The sequence below is a fragment of the Canis lupus genome, chromosome 28 (assembly GCF_048164855.1).
Source record: "Canis lupus baileyi chromosome 28, mCanLup2.hap1, whole genome shotgun sequence".
Classification (NCBI taxonomy): Eukaryota; Metazoa; Chordata; class Mammalia; order Carnivora; family Canidae; genus Canis; species Canis lupus.
In genome coordinates this window covers 27498829-27518037 of record NC_132865.1, presented here as the reverse complement: position 1 = coordinate 27518037, position 19209 = coordinate 27498829, and the positions used below count along the sequence as shown (strand labels likewise).

General features: G+C 45.4%; 1 protein-coding gene and 1 long non-coding RNA gene across 2 annotated transcripts; one reads left to right on the top strand and one right to left on the bottom strand.

Annotated features, from left to right (window-relative positions):
• Positions 1 to 508: 508 nt before the first annotated feature.
• On the bottom strand, positions 509 to 3632 carry LOC140619992 (uncharacterized). Its single transcript, XR_012019747.1, has 3 exons — positions 3552 to 3632; positions 2794 to 2905; positions 509 to 606 (listed from the first exon to the last, which is right to left on the bottom strand). It is a non-coding gene; the product is annotated as an uncharacterized lncRNA (long non-coding RNA).
• Positions 3633 to 14514: 10882 nt separating this feature from the next.
• On the top strand, positions 14515 to 17375 carry BHLHE22 (basic helix-loop-helix family member e22). Its single transcript, XM_072804487.1, has one exon. The coding sequence runs from the start codon at positions 14549 to 14551 to the stop codon at positions 15674 to 15676; it is 1128 nt and encodes a 375-aa protein (XP_072660588.1). The 5' UTR covers positions 14515 to 14548; the 3' UTR covers positions 15677 to 17375.
• Positions 17376 to 19209: the final 1834 nt, after the last annotated feature.

The following is a 19209-nucleotide window of genomic DNA, read 5'->3' as shown; positions in this document are numbered from 1 at the left end:
CTGTCCCAATTCTAATGATCCCCATAGATATTTTGTCTTAGTTTCCATTGGAATAAAATACTCACCTCCATTCCTTTTATCAAATCTTCGGAATTCCTGAGTTCTTTTAATTAATTGCATGGCTGGCCAAATTTCAATATCAAGTGGTGCTTCCAGGATGGACTCAACAGCGTTGAGTTTATTCTTGTTAGGGAACAGCTGCCTCTTTGCCTTCAGACTTAATGGACAGCTTTGATGCATGTTACATACTTGGATCACCTCTGCCTCTGAATTAGCTTTCTTTTTTTACTCCATTGTCTTTGGGCACTGAATATTGCCATGAAGAAATCTGAAGCCAGCCCACTCCTCCCTCTGATACATGCCATATAGGAAAACACTATACTCATTATATAGATTTAGAAACTGTGGGTCAGGAAAAAAAGACTTATTAATGGTCATATAATTTAACAAGAAGACTCCAGGTACCAGGACTTCCTGAAGTTCATAATAGAAAATCAAGAAAGTGCTTACTGTGGCAAACATTCACGTTGTTTTCTTCTATCCCTATGAATATCGTGTTTCAATGTGCTTCCGAAGATGGCCGTTCCTTACTTATTTTAAACAGGGCTGTAGAATGTAAAAGGACAAGTAATGGAGCAATCTGCATCTCTATGTAAAAACTATAGAAAAAGGCTGCAAGTATTTTTTTTCTCTTTAAGACATAAGATAAAATGTGTAATCATTCACAGTCACAAATTAAAGTAAGATCACAATAAAAATAAGATGAAACCTGAATATGATGAATATAAAATATCAAATGTGTGTTTACAGATGTGTTATAAACAAATAAAGATGAGAATAAGTGAAACAGAAAAAAAACTAAGATATATGAAGGCATTCACCAGGCACTCTCAAAAACCTTAAATAATTACAAGGATGTGAAGTGTTGAAATTATGTTATGCACTTGAGCAAATGTAAAATCCATAAAATCCATTTTTATATTATAAAATGAGATTTTAAGAAGTATCTGTTTGTCTATCTAATGGCCCATTTTGCAATAAGTGTCTTTGTAACCTCCAAATAAATTCACAAGCCTTGCAGACTGTGATTATTTTCTATATCTTTCCCAAAGTAAACTATGTATATGCAATTATAAGGGCAATGGAGTGTATATAGTTAAGAAGAAGGGGAGACTGTGATAAAGGGGATGTCTATCCTTGAGGTAAAGAAAAAGCTACAATTTGATATTTTCAATCTCTAATAGAAATTTTCTTTTTATGATGTCTGGTATAACGGTCACAGCTACTGGAATTGTATCGAATTAACTAACGAGATTCTCTATGTACTACATGTACCACGTCTATAAATTCGTGCCACTAGGTGGCAGTGGCACCATCTAGGGTAGCATTGACCTCATAAGACAGCTTCATCTTAATTGTGCAACACCTTCTCTCTGGAGCTTCTGGACAGTTAACACATGTCTCATTGAGAATTTTTTTGGTTATTACTAAAATACAACCACATTAGCCAAAAAGGATTAATTAGATATCTATTTCCAGGAGCAGAAATCTGAGACTCAAGATTTAAAAAAAGCTCTGTACGTGACGACTGAATATTTGCTGCATTGCTCTGCATCCAATTGAGTTGAATTGTGCTGCATGAACTGAATCACGTTAATATAGATAGATGCATTGCTGGAATGCTTAAATAGGTTTTGTCACCACTTACCTTAATTTAGGTTACAAAATTACTCTGACATGTTTGGTAGAGGCAGGAGCTTTCCTGATTCTGCTCCTTCAGGTGAGTTTTACACTGTCTGCTTACTCTTCTCAAGATGAAGATCAAATTTTATCCTGCTAATGAGCTTTGAAGCACAGTTTCTCCTTGCAGGACTGTTACTTTTCAAAAATAGGCTGATGAAATTCTTGCTGGAGCCCTCTGCTTTTTCTCTTCCCTCTCGAACCTACCCATGGTTCAAAACTGTCACCTCTGTCATGAGTCCCACTCACTAAGAATCAGTGCTTTCCTGGATACATTGTCATCTGTAAGCCTCTCTGATACATTTCCTCTTCTGAAGCTTCTTTTAATGTGAGAAGCTCTTTTTTTCTGAATATTCATTTACGATGTTCTATTAAGTTAGCAGTTCTCAGATCTCTTTGTGTCTCCTTAAAGTTTTGTTCTCTTGTCTTTCATTATCCTTCAACATAATTTGAGGTAGACTGAAGATACTGATTTTAAAGCTTCTGTAGATAACAATTATGTCTTCATACCTTATCCGGCATCGGGTTCTACCAAAGATGCCTGTATTCATTACGTTCATCCTCTTAACTGTAGTCTGAGATTGCTTTCGACAGGTCTATTTCTGTATCATAAGATCTTTTTGAAATTAACAAATAAGCCCATGCACTTAAAAGGAAAAAAAAAGCTGTAACATCAGCATGGGTAACTAGAAAATATAAGGAGTTTGAGAGTGTCAAAAACAACAACAACAAAAACCACACACACACACACACACACACACACACACACATGCACAGAGTGAAGAGCCGCTCTGACCTTAAGTAGTATGCAAATTGCTTTCTTTTAAATGGTAGCATGATCAACACAAATGATATTTCTGGGTCTTGGCACATCAAACTACCCACAGATGAAAGATGACTTAATTGCTTTGACCACAGTCCGAGTCAGAAGAGCTCAGTTGGCAAATATAAAAATAGCTTGGTGCTATTTGCATTTGCATTTCAGTAAGGAGTGATTTCATTCTGATGTTTAACGTCTAAGTAACAAAGCGACCCACAGGTAGTGAAACACACCTTGTAAGCAGTGGATACAATCGCTAACCAGAGTGTGTAAGGGGTGCAGAGGACACATTGATCTTGTCAGCTCCATCCGTGTGCATAGGAAATACTGCTGTCAGCACAGCACCTTCAAATTCAGATCACAATATACCGAGAGTTTATGTCTTTAGAGGTTAAGCAGTTAAGCATTCATAGAGATTTGTTGCCTATACCATCACCTTTAAATAACCTCCTAAAAATATTTTAATAATTAATTCTTATTCTGAACCTCTAATATTACTGTTAATAGCTTACGTTGTTCCTCATAATTTCATCTAACAAAGTATTTCCAATAAATAGTCATAGGGAGTGAGGCTTGCTGTATTTTAGGCTTTACTATGTAGCAGCGCAAATAAAGTAAAAATATATAGAAGAGAAAAAATATGGCACAAAGAATAGGAAATTTCTCCAGGCCTTGTATTAAATGTGATTCCAAAGCCAGTAATGGTAAAATGGGGGCTATGGACTCTCCATTTCTTCTAACTGGTTATCTTTGAGATGACTTTATTTTCATACCTTCTAACTTTGTGATATAAACAGCAAACTTAATTCAGGAAAAAAAAAAAAAAAAAACCCTGCCATCACTGATTACCATAGCCAGGCTCACAGACATTTAAATCAAAAGTCACCTGAGTTGGATAAGGTTTAAGTTTTTTCAATAAATTATTTTTTATAATGACTATAAAAGTTATATAGTACACAGAGGCTAGCGGGAGCTAGATACTTTACTGTACCTGAATTGCGAGGAATACTTCCTGAGACATAAAGCTGACAATCAGACATCTGAGTGGAACTGGAAAATACCACTCCCTGAAAGATTAGAGCGGGAATTTTAGTAACCTCTAAGGCAAAAGCCATTGTTCTTTCGCTCTTGAACCTGTAGACAGAATGGGCAAATGATAATACAAATGCATGGAAAGAGACTGAAAGGGTGAAGCTGGACCCCAGAATCACTGAAAGTGACAATTCTTGTTCCACGAAAATCTGTATTTCTTCTGATATTTAAAAGCCAGCTCTGTGGTCGTGCTAAATCATAAAATGGCTCAATTTACAAAGTAAAACTATGTTATTCTTTATTGAAATGCAATAAAGTCACTGATGTGGTACAATCACTGTCTGTTTTTAATGCCATCGATTTTTTTTTCACGAATGTAATTGCTGATAAATGGCAGATAACTGTGAGTAAGTGAAAATATATATTGTTTCGTAAGTGTCATTATTATTTTGGGGTTTTTTTGTCATTATTATTTTGAAATGCATTTTTGATCCGAATGACATGAGAGAAAATGGTTTTAGGTAATGAAATCTGAGGAACAAAAATATGGAGAGCAAATGGTTAAAATTAAGAAAGCTATCATTAATATATTTTTTAAAGATTTTATTTATTTATTCATGAGAGACACAGAGAGAGAGGGAGAGAGGCAGAGACAGGCAGAGGGAGAAGCAGGCTCCATGCAGGGAGCCAGATGTGGGACTTGATCCAGGGTCTCCAGGATCAGGTCCTGGACTGAAGGCGGCACTAAACCACTGAGCCACCCGGGCTGCCCTATCTTTAATATTTTAAAAGGAAAAAAGAATAATGATGCAAAGAACCTAGGGAAAATATAAGCACCTTATTTAATCTTTTATTCTTAAGATTTTATAATTGTTAAAAAAAACTATACAAATGACAGCAAATACCCATCACCCATAATTTTTATCAAAATATTTAAAGTAACTCATAAGAAACCCCACCCTTGGCTCTCTGATTCAAGGGAACCGGGGTTTACTGTAAGTAAACTTCTTACAGACTTTTTCTTGCATGTACCTACCCACATACCTTTCATAATACCAAAAATAACCATATTATATTCTGCATCTTTCTTTTTGAACTTAATTATGCATCAGGAATGTCTTTTCAGGTCAGTTCATTTACTTTGTATAAAAGCATACTGTTTTGTAGAATGGAGGCATCATTTATGTAATTATTTGCTTACTGAAGAGCACTTAGGTTGTTTCATATTTTCTGTCATTTTAGAAAATCTTTTTTTAAAGATTTTATTTATTCATGAGAGAAACACAGAGAGAGGCAGAGACAAAAGCAGAGGGAGAAGCAGGTTCTCTGCAGGGAGCCCGATGCGGGACTCTATCCTGGGGCTCCGGGATCACCACCTAAGCCAATGGCAGACACTCAGTCACTGAGCCACCCAGGCATCCTTAGAAAATCTTTATACATATATGTATGGTGCTCAGTCCATTTTTTCTATAGGACACATTCTTAGGTATCAGATTGCAAATCACCTTCCCAAAAAACTGTACTGATTTTGACTAAAACTGTTTTCCTGACAACTCTGTACATTGTTAAATTCTTCAAAACTTAGGCCTATTTTAAAAATTCTTCTAATTTGTATTTTCTTTTTATTAATGATCCTGAACATTTTTTAATATCATGCTTTGGACATTTAAATTTCTTCTGCTAGTTGCCAGATTAAATTATTTTCCTTTTTTTTTTCCCACTAGATAGCTTCTTGTTGTTTTGTAGACGCTCTTTGTATACTGGACGTATTTATTTTCTCCTCCTAGTCTGCCATTTGTCTTTTAACTTTGTTTATGGTGTCTTTCCTTGCAGAATGGGAATTTAATTTTTGTGTGTGTGTAGTTAAAAGTGTCACCCTTTTCTTGTGTGAGTCCTTGGATTGTTGCCTTGCCTAGGAAAGCCTTTCTACCCTGTGTATAAAAACCATCTATCTCTATAAATATAGTATGTTACCATTGTGTTACTTTAAATGTACTCTCAATCTACATAGAATTGATTTAACTCTGTTCTAATAAAATAATAAAACAGATTTTAAGTAGACATTTTCCTCAAACACTTACAGAATATTAAAACATGGGGGCAAGAAATCAGCTGAGCTGATTTCCTTTCTTGATAAAAATAACTAAATTAGTGAGTAATGGAAGGCAAGGTGTGTGATAAATTTAGACCTTTGATATACATTGTCTCCATAAATCTTTCATAAAAAATTAATTCAAATTGGCTTGGAGATGAATACTGTCAACTGAATTGAATACTGCCTGATGGACCATAAACAACAGAAAAATAATAGAGCGGTGAGGAAGAAACAAATACCATACTAAGATCAGTGATAGATCTGGATTCGCAAAGTTTTTATATCAATGATCTAGAAGGAAGGAAGAAAATGATGTAATCATTAATTTAACAAATGTCATTGAACTGAAAAGTGTGCTCCACACATTTGGAAACATTATAATAGAAGATGGTTGTGAAGGATAGAAATACGGTGGGATATTTAAGTAAGAATTGACTTTGAGCTAAATCCATGGCCATTTCTCTATCCATAAACCAGTTCAATCAAATCACACTATGGTGACTACTTTGTAACTGATTAGAGACAAATCCATTCAGTTCAAGAGAGCAGAAAGAGAGCAAACACTCCACAAGCAGGGCAGTTAGGGATATTTAGAAGGGATGGGGAATGGAGATATGGGCACTGAAGATGTGGGAATGTAAAGTGTCCAACAGCCATGGCTCCTACTCCCATGACCCTCCAGCATGCGGAAGCAGTGGAAGATGCTCTCAAGTCTGCCAGCATCTGAACGTTGTGATAGAAAAAGTAAACAAAAGACAAACCAATAACGATAATTAAAGGTGACTGAACTGGTTTAGATGGAACAGGCAAAGAAACATAGTAAAGTGTTAACATTAAATTCACAAAACATTTTAACGTTTACAAAACGCTTCCACATCATCTCATTTGAGCCAGTCAGGAAAGGCATGATGAGTGGATCCATATTCCTCCTGAAGCTGAGCAGTATCAAAAAAATTGCCAAAGAGTACATAGTTACACTGCAGAGGATCTGCTATTTCTACTATACCTACTCATACCTTTTAAAGCAATTTACAGAGAAGTGCAATCAGGTTTGCACATAGGTAAAAATCATCATTCAAAAACGTCTTTTCAAAAGGAGAGCTGATGGCATCTTTATGAGACAAGGACCTTCCACAAACACTGAATGTACTAAATGCATTCTTTGGCTTCAAATCTTCCTCCCTCCCTTCCTCCCTCCCTTCCTCCCTCCCTCCCTCCCTTCCTTCCTTCCTTCCTTTTTTCTTCCTTTTTGTCTCCCCATGATCCTTGTTCTGAAAAACAATGGGAATATTGGGAAGTGACAGGGGTGCCTGGGTGTCTCAATGGTTGAGCGTCTGTCCTTGGCTCAGGTCATGATCCTGGGGTCCCGGGACCAAGTCCTGCATCAGGCTCCTCATGGGTAGCCTTCTTCTCCCTCTGCCTATGTCTCTGCCTCTCTCTCTGTGTCTTGCATGAATAAATAAATAAAAATCTTTAAAAATAAATATGGGAAGTGACACAAGGGAGTAAGAATGTGTGAGTACATGGATTACAAAATAATCTTTCTGGGAAAATCTTGACTTCCCATCCATAATGGAAGAGATTTCTTTCCTAAGTACCTGAGGCCAGGAGGTTCTTAAATCACTTTGGGAATTAACTTTAATGTCCCCATGCCACCCACATAGTAATATCCATTCTCTCCATGGATATCAATATCCATTGCGATAGCAATATCGCATTGTTCTACCATAGACATACTATCTGAATTGTCTGCCAACACGGTTGTTTGCAAATGATGGTCTCCTTCAGGAAGTCTGAATGTTATTTTTATGTTAAGGCACTTTTGACATGATCAGCACTGTTGGTTTCCTTTTTATAATACTTGCTTACCACTGTGTAAATATAGCACAAATGTGTGTGTGCGCTTGTGTGTGTGTGTGTGTGTGTATGTCCAAATGGACAACTCAGTCAGTACAGTTGTCAGCCAAACACATTACTAGAAAAGCCCAGTTAATGTTTCTTCAACATAAGTTAAATTGATTATGTGCAATAATCCTGCAACGCTAGAGTAGATCAAATGACCTCATCAAAAATGTTTGAGAAGGTGTCAAACTTATCCATGTTAAATTTCAAAATTTAACTGTGAAAAGCTCTCTAGCTAACCATCTGTTTATCTAGTTTCTCCTATACATAATCAAATTTCTTTCAAACAGGAACTCTTACATTGACAGAGTAAATGAGTCCAAATATTTGGCTTAATAGATTTTTCACTTTAATGAATCAAGTAAAATTAATCTTTCAACTGAAGTAAAGTTTACATTTGTCTGTTTGATCTACAATATTTTTGAAGGATATTCATAATATTTTGTACACTATCCAAAGCATATCTACTTTTATTTGTATTACAAGCAGCTGGCCTGTGTATATAATCGTAGATGAGAAATGTTTTTAATTAGGATATCATCTCAAAGTTTTACTGGATTGTAATTGTAATTATAAAAGGGATAAAAGCTCGTGAAAATACACCGCAGAAACATTTTAATTCATAAAAGCGTTAGGTATCCATAATTCTATTATATGCGTTAAACTTGAGGAAAAAATTTGACTTCGGATAATATGTCAAGCTCAGAAAATCTAAATAAGACATTCTGAAAGACTGTGTGGTAAGAAGGCTATTAAGTAGAGGAAGCAAAGGGCTACGAAGAAAAATGGGGGAATATTATTTACTAATGTTGATGGTAAAATTCAATGAATTATTAGGAGAATTCATATTTCAACACACCATCATCTCCCATTAGTCTCCTTTCTACCATATATGATAAGTAGTGCCCACAGAAAGCAAAAGAAGAGAACTGTTTTTACAGACAATATCCACACTTGGAAAATAAATCCTTTGGTGATTAAAATATCTCAATAGTATTCAGCACTTGGGTTTCACTAGGCAATTAATTCCTGAGAGCACTGAGGTGTTTATAAAGTTACAGTATCTTTTGCATAAAATGACTAATTAAAATCCCGATTTAAAAATTAAGCTCTGGTTATCCCCTTCCTTCAAATTATGTATTTATGACAAATTAAATAATCAAATTTTATCAGAAGTCCTTAGAACAAGATTTATACCTGACTCTGTCAAAACTATGTGTGTGTAAATATACAAACTTCTATTTACAAATAACTAGCTTCCAGGACTGTCTGAAAACTTTTAATGATCATAAATTTCCAGCTCACGTTTTGTAGTTATAATCAATTTATCACTGAAATAATTTTGGAGGCGTAAAATAAAGTGTCTCATACTTGAATATTTCATTTTCAGCATTTAAGTGTTACTGCCATCCACCGCGCTATTCGCCTTACAGCCAGGAGATGGCGCTGTGGGTTTTAAATCGCTGCGCTAAAATCCTAAAGCCAAACTGAACCCTCGGCGGTGTCTCTTAATTGGTGGCCACAAGGCGAGCCTTAAAATTGTTCACCTTTTTTTTTTTTTTTTTTCCGTGTGTGCGAACAATTTTTCTTTTAAAAATGTTTTTCAATATTCGCGGAAGGTGAGGTTCCAGGGAGGAAACACGTGTAACACGAATAAGTGTTTCAGCCCTTAGGGAGGGCAACTGAATGCAGGAGTAAGTCCCAGGTAACCAAGAAGGGAGTGACTCGTCTTCCTCGACCTCCGTGCGCACGTCCCCTGGTTCTCGGCAGTCTCGGCATCGGTAGGCAAGCCCGCTTTTACGCTGGCCGTCTGCGCCCCTCCCCTTAGCAGCCCCCATAATCGGAAAGTGCCCGCGGGAGCCAAATGAGCCCTCCGTGGCGGGTTAGGGAACCACCTGCGCGCCCAGGTGGGGCGCACGGTTGTGCCGATCAGCTGTTTCTCCGGGTTCTCTGAGGCTTTCTCTTCTCTGTGTGTCCAAACTGTCTTGAGGGCCAACCTTTTTTATTTTTTTTTTTCTTTAAGATAAAGAAAAAAGGAAAGTCTTCCCGAAAGAACTTTAGATCAACAGGTTTCAACTTTTCCACGGTCGAAGTCCTTGGAATTTGCCACGCACTTCGGAGCGATTGCAACGCTGGGGCCCTTGGCGCGCTGCCAGCAGGGCTCCAGCTCCCGTGGCCCCAAGCACCCCCGCTGCCCCCTGCGTTGGCCCCGCCGGTCCCCAAGACACACCTGAACCACAGTCTGTCTGCAAGTGAGCTGTGCAGGACCTGGCGAATACGGTGGGAAGATGCTGATGACAACCACACACCCAAAGGCCTGACTCGCGCTCGACGGATGGGCTTCGCTCTTTCCGCCCCCGATGGGATCCCGCTTTGCCCGACGCCGGGAGGTGCGGGGCGACGAAGCTCGGCTGTGCGGGCTTCAGGCTGACCCAAGTGCCACCAGGCAGCACGCGGCGGGCGAGGCGCAGGGGAAGGCAGGTGAGCCCCCAGGTCAGCCCGCCTCCGGCTGGCGCTGGGGACACGCCCTGCCGGCGCTGGCCTGGGTCCCGGAGGGCTCGGGGACAGCCCCCCCCCCACCCCGGCGGGCCCCGCCACCTGCCACCTGGCAGGCAGAGGACTCCTCCAGGGAAGCGCAGCCCCAGCCCCGAGACGGTTCTCATCACTCTCAGGAAATTCGCTTTTCCAGGGCAGCTCCCAGGCGAAAGTTCATGGCATTTTCTTTCTTTCTTCCTTTTTGCCAAACTTTGCTTTTACTTTTTAGAATCTTCTCCCTCACGCACGGGACGATTTTCCCTTTCAGAAAACGCACACAGATCCCCAAATCCCAGTGTTCGAGGGTTCTCCTCACTGTTTAATCCAGACAAGTAAACTGTTTATCAGGGCTAGAGAAATAACAAAGAAAAGCTCCTTGTTTTGCTCTTTAAAAGTAGATGGGATTGTGTTCGGTTCTTACTTTTTTTTTTTTCTTTTTTAGGTTCCTATTTCGAATTTCGAGCAACTACTGATAAAGATGATCATGATCACTAAGAACTTTAAATGTGACCGAGAAAATTAGTTTGGTCTGAAGTTCAATTCTCTCCTCTCACCGCTGAATTTTTTGGCGTGCTGGCACGGCCCTAGGTCTGTCCCCTCCCGCTGTAACAAAACTCTATTCACCCTTGCACAGCACGCCCTGGCGTCTGCGGACTTGGTATCCGACACTCGGCAGAGCCTGCTCCCCGGCCGGTGCGTGCAGGACCAGGGGCCTCGCAGCGCCCACCCGGGCGGCATCGGGGGCGCCCCGGGGTCGGTGGAGGACGCCCACCCGCCCTTCCCGCCCCCACTCCGAGGGCGGAGGAGACAGTACCCCCTTCCTGTCCCCCAACTGCTTTGGTAACTCACGGTGACATTCTCTGAAACTGCACAGAGTCCGAGCCTTTGGCTTCCTGTGCATCACCCTCAAGGGGTCATCTGTGGGTCAGGCGTTTTCGCCGCGGCCTGATTTCCTGCCCTCTCTTTCCCGGCAGCCAGGGGGTGTTTATTTTGGTTGGTTCCCTGCTACCTTTCTCACTTGCCAGTCGCTAAGGGCGCTCGGGGCCTTTCCCGGTCTCGGGGCGGAATAAAGTTCCAGCGCAGTTAGCCCGAGTTCCCGCGGCCGGCGGCGGCCCTTTGCCGGGCGAAACCAGGCGGCGGGAGCGCACTCGAGCGAGGAGAGGGAGCCTAGGCCGTGCCTGAGGGCGGCGACGGGTAAGCCGCTAAGCAGCCGCCAGGCAGATGCGTTTGCATTGCCCGGTCAGATGGGTGCAGCGCTCAGAGCCTGACAACTTCCCAGAGGCAATCGGCAGAAGCTGGCGAGAGCGCAGACCTTCGCCGCCACCGCTCCCCGACGGTTGCTACAAGGCCCGCATTTAGAGCTTCTATGAATCCCCCCCGCGGCTTCCCAAAGCCAAGTCCCCAGGGACTATGAAGCGGCACCTCCTCCGGGGAGCCCGGGAGGACTTCCCAGAACCACCAGAGAGAGAGAGGGCTTTGGGCTCCTACCGAGTGAAATAAAGTTGTGCCAAAAGTTTGTTCCAGAAGTCTGGGTGGCCGGGGAGGGCAGCGGGTGGACGAGAGGCGTGGAGGTGGGGTCGGGAAGGGCCGCGGCCAGGTGCTCGGCGGTGCAGGGGTACGCGGCGGCCGCGAAGGGCCAGGGTGTGGCCCGGGGCCGCGATCCCCGCGGGGCGGACGGCGCCGTTGCCACCCTCGGGGTGCGGCCGCGAGCTGAGCCCGAGCCCCCGCCCGTCCGGCCCCCAGCTCGGGGCCCTCGGGGAGGCTGGCGGCGCGGGCCAGCCCCGGGGAGGGAGGGGGCGGGAGGGGGCGGGAGCGCCCCGGAGCCCGGAGCCCCGCGCTGCCAGCCTCAGCCCTCGCCCCGCGGCCCGAGGCCTCTGGGGAGTGACCGGCAGGCGCACGGGACCCACGTACGTTTACAGAGAACCTTTGTTCACGGTCCCAGGGAAAACGAAGCTGCTAATTGAAAAACAATAACAGGAGCGTGTCTGCAGCTTCCTAAAGGGAGAGGTTAACAGCTGCGGGCCCGGGGAGGGCGGGGGAGGGCAGCGCCGAGCCCCAGGCCGCCGCGCGCGTCGACGTGCCACCAAGTCCCGGGCGAGGCACGTGGGCCAGCAGCAGCCTCCCAGGACCCCGGCCTCGGGCCTGGGCTGCGCGGCCTCCCGCAGCCCGCTGGCTCTTCCCCGGGCTTGGGATTCCAGGAAACCCGAAGGCGCGAAAGTGACCGACGGCGGCGGAGTATTTCTGTCCCCAGGGGACTGAATCTCAGGCAGTTATTTTGGAAAGATTCCGCTGAGCCCCCTTTGCATTCTTTCCAGGTGAAAATGCAGACGCCTCAGTGTCGCCCTCGCCCCTCCTCTGTGAAACGAGGCGCCCAACTGTTCGGATATTACCATTCAAAAACAGGTTCTGTGGCGAACCTCATTTGTGAATCTATTACAGAGATTAATAGATTATTTCTCCTTTTTCAACTAATTCTCAGTGGGGAAATTTAACCATATGGTAAGGAGAGAATTAGAATTTCATCACATTAGAGCAAAATGTAATGAAAAGAGCCTAACACCTGAGGCCAACTCTGAAAGCCACAATTAAAAGGTTTTTAATGAAACCGGAGAAACCAAAAATTTCATAGGCTTCGGTAGTTCTGCCACATAAGAAAGATTTATTGGAGGTGTTGGGAAATATTGTTTTTACTTATGTCATAAGGATGGAAAGCAGCCGCTAAATACCATGTGCTCCCAGATGGAACTCCGGAGCGAGGGGACCGCGTGCACCCTTTCCCATCCCTAAAGGAGCACTCGTTCTCCCAGCTCTCCCCCACCCCACCCCACCCCACCCCACCCCACCCCCAGCCCCAGCCCCAGCCCTCCAGGAACCACCGAGGCAGAGCCAGAGGTCCCTGACTCCCTTCCTAGCTGTCGGGTTTGCTTCCGGGTAAATAGAGAGGCACAAATGCCCCACTTGGTGAGTGAGAGGATTCGACTCCTGGTGGAGTTGGCTATTCTGAAACCACTGGGTTGTAATAATCTGGAGCAAAGTTTGAGAAATCAGTTTCCTGCCGTTTAGGAAATCGTAGGCTTCCCAATCACCATGACTGTCGCAGTTATTTGGAGACGGCTGCAAAAGCACCCCTTCCTTTTTCTCTCTTCTTCCTTTTTTAATCTAATGGGCTGCATAATCAAGTTGCTCTCCATTTTCCTTCCCCCCCCCCCCCCAATCCGGATAGGAAATGGGCAGTGGGCGTGCGGGTGGCAGTAAGGCGGTGTGGTGTGTTCCAGGGGGACCGGTGCTCTGCTCTCTTACTAGCTGAGAACCTTGGGTGAATTTGGGGCGAGCCAGCGGGACTCTACTTCCCCTCGAAGCTCCCATCACCAAATCCAGATCAGAGTCATCCTACGAACAGGGGTGGAGTGGAATTGTCGCCCGCAAGGGTAATTTAGCACAAGATGAGACAGCAGCGGCGAGGGAAGGGCAGTGGGGGTGGGGTGCGGCGGGTGGGGGGGCGTCTGCTTTCCCCGGGACTCCCAGGCTTTGCCGCCGATCTACAATTTGCTGAAGGAGCAAAGAACATCCTCGGCTCTAAGTAGGGCTTTTAGTGTGCTCATTGATGAGTGAAAGTCGCCACACATGTCAAGCTAAAGGCAGTTGTTGGGTTACTAACAGGACCCAGCGCCTTGCAAACATATGCGCTAAGCTGTGTATACAGATGGCACGCAGAATAATGGAGCAGGCGCCTTTTATAAAGCTCTAGCTGCTGCCTGTCTTCAGACCTGGGAAATGAAACTATTCAGACTCGCGGCCAGATAGCGCCTGCGATTGTTTGTTACCGTTTTAATCCTATTAATTAAAACGTTAACCTGATTGGGTAGAAAGCGCTGTCCCAACAGGCGAGTCTTCTTCATAATAACCTACTCAGAGATAATGATGTAAAAGACTCCCCCGTCTGTGGCGGCGGCTGGTTGATGGGTCCGGAAATCTCTTGAAGGTGAATCCAAGCAAGATAAACGGTGCGGAGAGGCGGCGCGGGGCTGGGCTCAGAGCGGCGGCGGCGGCGGCGGCGGCTCCACTCCCTCCGCGCCCACCCTCCCACCATGCGGGGCCGCGGCCCATGGTGAGCCCCAGCAGCCAGCACCATCGGCTGGAGACGAAGAAGAAGAAGAAGAGGAGGCGGAGAGCGCGGGGGAAGGCGAAAAAGAAAAAGAAGGGGAGAGGGCTGCCAGCGGCACCGGGACCGACGCGCGCACCAGCCCGGGAGCCCGGCTCGGGCGCGTCCGCGGCGCCGCCTGACTCCCCAGCCGAGGCGGCGGCGGCCGGCGCGGCGGGCTGGGGCCGGGGCTGGGGCCGGGGCCGGGGCCGGGGCCGGGGCCGGGGCTGGGGCTGGGGCTGGGGCCGGGGCTGGGGCTGGGGCTGCGCGCCGGCGCCGGACCATGGAGCGCGGGCTGCACCTCGGCGCGGCCGCCGCGGGCGAAGACGACCTCTTTCTGCACAAGAGCCTGAGCGCCTCCACCGCCAAGCGCTTGGAGGCGGCTTTCCGCTCCACGCCCCCGGGCATGGACCTGTCCCTGGCGCCGCCGCCCCGGGAGCGCCCGGCGTCGTCGTCCTCGTCGCCCCTGGGCTGCTTCGAGCCGGCTGACCCCGAGGGGGCAGGGCTGCTGCTGCCTCCGCCTGGGGGAGGCGGTGGCGGCGCGGGCGGCGGCGGCGGCGGCGGCGGCGGGGTGGGCGTCCCCGGGCTGCTCGTGGGCTCTGCCGGCGTGGGGGGCGACCCCAGCCTGAGCAGCCTGCCGGCCGGGGCCGCCCTGTGCCTCAAGTACGGCGAGGGCGCGGGCCGGGGCTCGGTGGCCGAGAGCAGTGGCGGCGAGCAGAGCCCCGACGACGACAGCGACGGCCGCTGCGAGCTGGTGCTGCGGGCCGGGGGCGGCGACCCGCGGGCCTCCCCGGGCGCGGGAGGCGGCGGCGGCGGCAAGGCGGCCGAGGGCTGCTCCAACGCCCACCTCCACGGCGGCGCCAGCGCCCCCCCGGGGGGCCCCGGCGGCGGCGGCGGCGGCGGCGGCGGCGGCGGCGGCGGCGGCGGGGGCAGCGGCGGCGGCGGCGGCGGCGGCGGCGGCAGCAGCAAGAAATCCAAAGAGCAGAAGGCGCTGCGGCTCAACATCAACGCCCGGGAGCGCCGGCGGATGCACGACCTGAACGACGCGCTGGACGAGCTGCGCGCGGTCATCCCCTACGCGCACAGCCCCTCGGTGCGGAAGCTCTCCAAGATCGCCACGCTGCTGCTCGCCAAGAACTACATCCTCATGCAGGCGCAGGCCCTAGAGGAGATGCGGCGCCTCGTCGCCTACCTCAACCAGGGCCAGGCCATCTCGGCCGCCTCCCTGCCCAGCTCCGCGGCGGCGGCGGCGGCGGCCGCTGCCCTGCACCCCGCGCTCGGCGCCTACGAGCAGGCCGCCGGCTACCCGTTCAGCGCCGGGCTGCCCCCGGCCGCCTCCTGCCCGGAGAAGTGCGCCCTGTTCAACAGCGTCTCCTCCAGCCTCTGCAAACAGTGCACGGAGAAGCCTTAAACACCCCCCCGCCCCGGAAAACCCAAGACCGACCCAAAAGCTAGAGGAAAGTGAAAAGCTGCCCCCCCTTTTATTTTGGTCCCCTCGTAGTTGTGAAACACTTGCAAAGCAAACAAAGCAGAGGCGAGAACTGAGGAGCAGTATCAGAGACAAACGGGACTCTTAGCCTTGACATCCCCGGAATCTCGGTCTTCGGGGTGGGGAGGGAGGGAGGAGGGAGGTGGAGTTGGGATGAAGTATGGGTGTCTTTTTTTTTTTTTTTTTCTCAGAAAAGTGGCGACTTCGGTGGCAGCCCAGACCGAGAGGAAGCTTAAAAATAAGTTGGGAAGTAGTCGCTTGGTTATTAAGCGTGGAGCGTTATTTATTCAATGGCAAAATACTAATCCTACTCATGATTGTGGATTTGGCTAGTGCTGAGGGGCAGAGGAGGAGTCCGGGGTTGGGTGGCTTGTGGGACAGAATATTCATTCAGACAAATCAGAAAGGGCACTTGAAAATAAATTTTGATTCTGAGCCAGGAGAAAAAAAAACTTGAAATGTAGACTTATTTAAGTGGGGGAAAAAAACCAGAAAGAGACACGTTGCTATGAAAAGACTTGTATTTTTTATTGTCTCTGAACTTTAATCCTGTGAAAATGCTCAAAAGTTTTGGCAAGAGTGATATAAAAAAAAAAAAAAACTGACTGTGGCTGAAAGAATTGCATTTAAAAATATTTATGTGCACCTTGTTACTTTTCACTCTGCGATGATGTATTAACAATTCATGGTATTTATTTGTTATTCTTCAATGACCCTTCCACATCAACAGTATTTATCATGTGTTAAGGTCATGGGTCTTATGTGCAGATTTTTTTAATGCCTCTAAAATTCTGTTTTATAGATTAACTTATACTGTGTGCCAAGTGTTTAAAAGGTTTATTTGCCAACAAGTATGAAGAGACATATTGATGTATCTGAGCTGCTTAGGTTTATCAAAGGTCACCTGGATACTTTCAGTTGCATCATCCCTGTATTTAAATTGAGCTTTAATAAATTGCTTCAGTCCAAAAATTACAGGAAAGGTGTATTCTTAATTGATGAATGAATTGATCTCTTTTTTTGAAAGGGGACTCCTTTGCATTCTAAAAGGGAAAGACATCACAGCAATAGATCCTATAAGTAAGAACATGCTAAGCAAATATTTTTCCAGGCTGTGCTGTGCATTTTTAAAAGGTCTAATTTAATTGCTTTTAATGTATATGTACATATATAAGTTATTTTAACTGTGGAGAATTATTTAAGTTAAAAGACTGGTTTGATTTGCCTATGGTGTGAAATCCTTTGTTATTTTTCTAAAAAAAAATAATAAAATTTAAAAAGAAATAAAATAAAACTAAGGAAGAGCAAGAAGCTATTTACCCAAAGTGAGCTTTCAGTTTTAGTTTGCATGGCTGTTTGCCTGCCTTTCTATCCTATGAAAATCAAGAAAACCTTTTTTAAAAATGGAGTCCTGCTATTTTCCACTCCTTGCAGATAATACAAATTCAGTTTGTCAGGTTGGATGGCGAGTTGGGAGCTATGATGGATCTACTGGCGGGTTTTGGATGTGTAAAGAATGATATATATATTAAATAGGTCAATCAGACTATGACAGCTATGTACGACCATTTGTATGTGTATCTATGTCAGAAAGAATCTTTATTAAAATATTTTGATCAAACATTTTATTATGCTGTGCTTTGTGGAAGGAGCAATCACCTCTCTTCTGTGTTACTCTTTGCTTGAAAGGTAACAAAAAAGGAGTTTCAGAGAAGGTGAAACTAAAGTTTTGGCAGGGTTACACAATTAAGAGTAGCCCTGTTCACTTGTTTACTTGTTAATAGGATGATGGCTGGCTGGGCCTGCTCATTGGAGGAGAGATAAATGGGGTCACTGGTGAGACCCAGAGGAGATTCAGAGTTCCTATCTGCTGGCATGAACTTTGAAGGCCGTGCTGTCCCTTGAACTCTTTTTCCCCACTTGTATGGCATTGGTAACCATGCCAGGGCCCACTGAAGAGGGTAAAGTTTTTTTAAAGAGTTCTAATCAAAATTGATAGTTCCAACTGCCTGAAAGCCAAGGAAAAGAGATGGACTTGGATTCTCTGAGAATGGATTTTATTGTGGCTTTCCACTTTTTTTTCTTTCTTTTCTTTTCTTTTTTTTTTTGTTTTTTTGTTTTTTGTTTTTTTGGTAACAGGAGAATCAACCAGGTTTAATTATAAGTGTAAAACAATGCCCATAGAGATTTTCAGAACTTACTGGTGTTGCTTGTTAATGAGAGTTTTAGGGTCTATATGGGATTGTCTGTGTAGGCTTGTATTTGGACCTTAATAATGTCTTCAAATATAGAAGGCTTGATTTTTACTGTGGTGGTAGTGGTGGTGGTGGTGGTGGTGGTGATGGTAGTGGTGGTGGTGGTGGTGGTGGTGGTGGTGTTTCCTCTGTAGGCAGTAAGCTACATGCATTTTTGTCTGCATAGCCTCAGCTCATAATGATATCCCTAAATGACATCAAACTTAGTGGGGGGTGAGGGAGGATATTTTCTGCTCCACTTGCCATCAAAAAAGATTAATCAGAACCTGTAACTTTTCAGAAAACATAACAGCGAAGGGCCTTGAAGCTGAAGCCCTCCCAGTCAGGGAGTGGGGGTAGAGGGAGGGAACAGACCAGGGCAGCCCCCAGGCAGGAAGAGACCGTCTCTCAGCATTTACCAGACAAAGCCTGGGTGCGTCTAATTATGATTATTAAAACAATTTCCATGACGATGTCTAATATTATGTTAATTTGAAAACAACTGTGTATGAAAACTGTCGACTATAATACCTAAATTCATTTAATGAAACACATCGTTAAGGCAATTAAACCTCCTGGATGTGATTAAGAAACATAATTACGACACTGTTCTGCGCCATAATTGGGTGTCTTTAATCAAGGGGTAAAGTGATCAGCAACACAGCCATTAGTTTGTATTGTTCTGGCCCTGCTGTCCATCATTCTGATTAGGAATTAACCACAGCCACCATCAGTTGAATTTTTTTCCTTTTTGCATATTAACATTATAGGGGATACATTTGCTGCAAGGTTTACTGCTTAATACTTCTCATTAAGAGGGCCTCCTTGAAATGCTTACTCTGTAACCTCTGTACTGTGCAACTATTATTAGGAAATGTGCAAATAACAAACCTTAAACTTCAGGAGAAAAAGAAATGCTCATCCTTCTTTCGCTCTTTAATAATTCAACCTGCAGTCTTAGTCCAGAAAGAGACTTGGAATGGTTGGGGAAAGGGAAGCAATGTTGAGAAGAAGTTGAAATGTCAGACGAATATGCACAATTATTAAAAAATAGCAGGGTTAATAATACCCATTTTCATGTTGTTAATTTCAGACAGATCAATTCTCCTTCCAAGTCCAGGAGTTGGCCAGCGTTTGGTTCTAGGAATAAAGGTAGGGCATCTGGAAGGAGGGAGAGAGGGGTTTCCTTCCAGGGATTTATTTAGGTGGCCCTCCATAGGG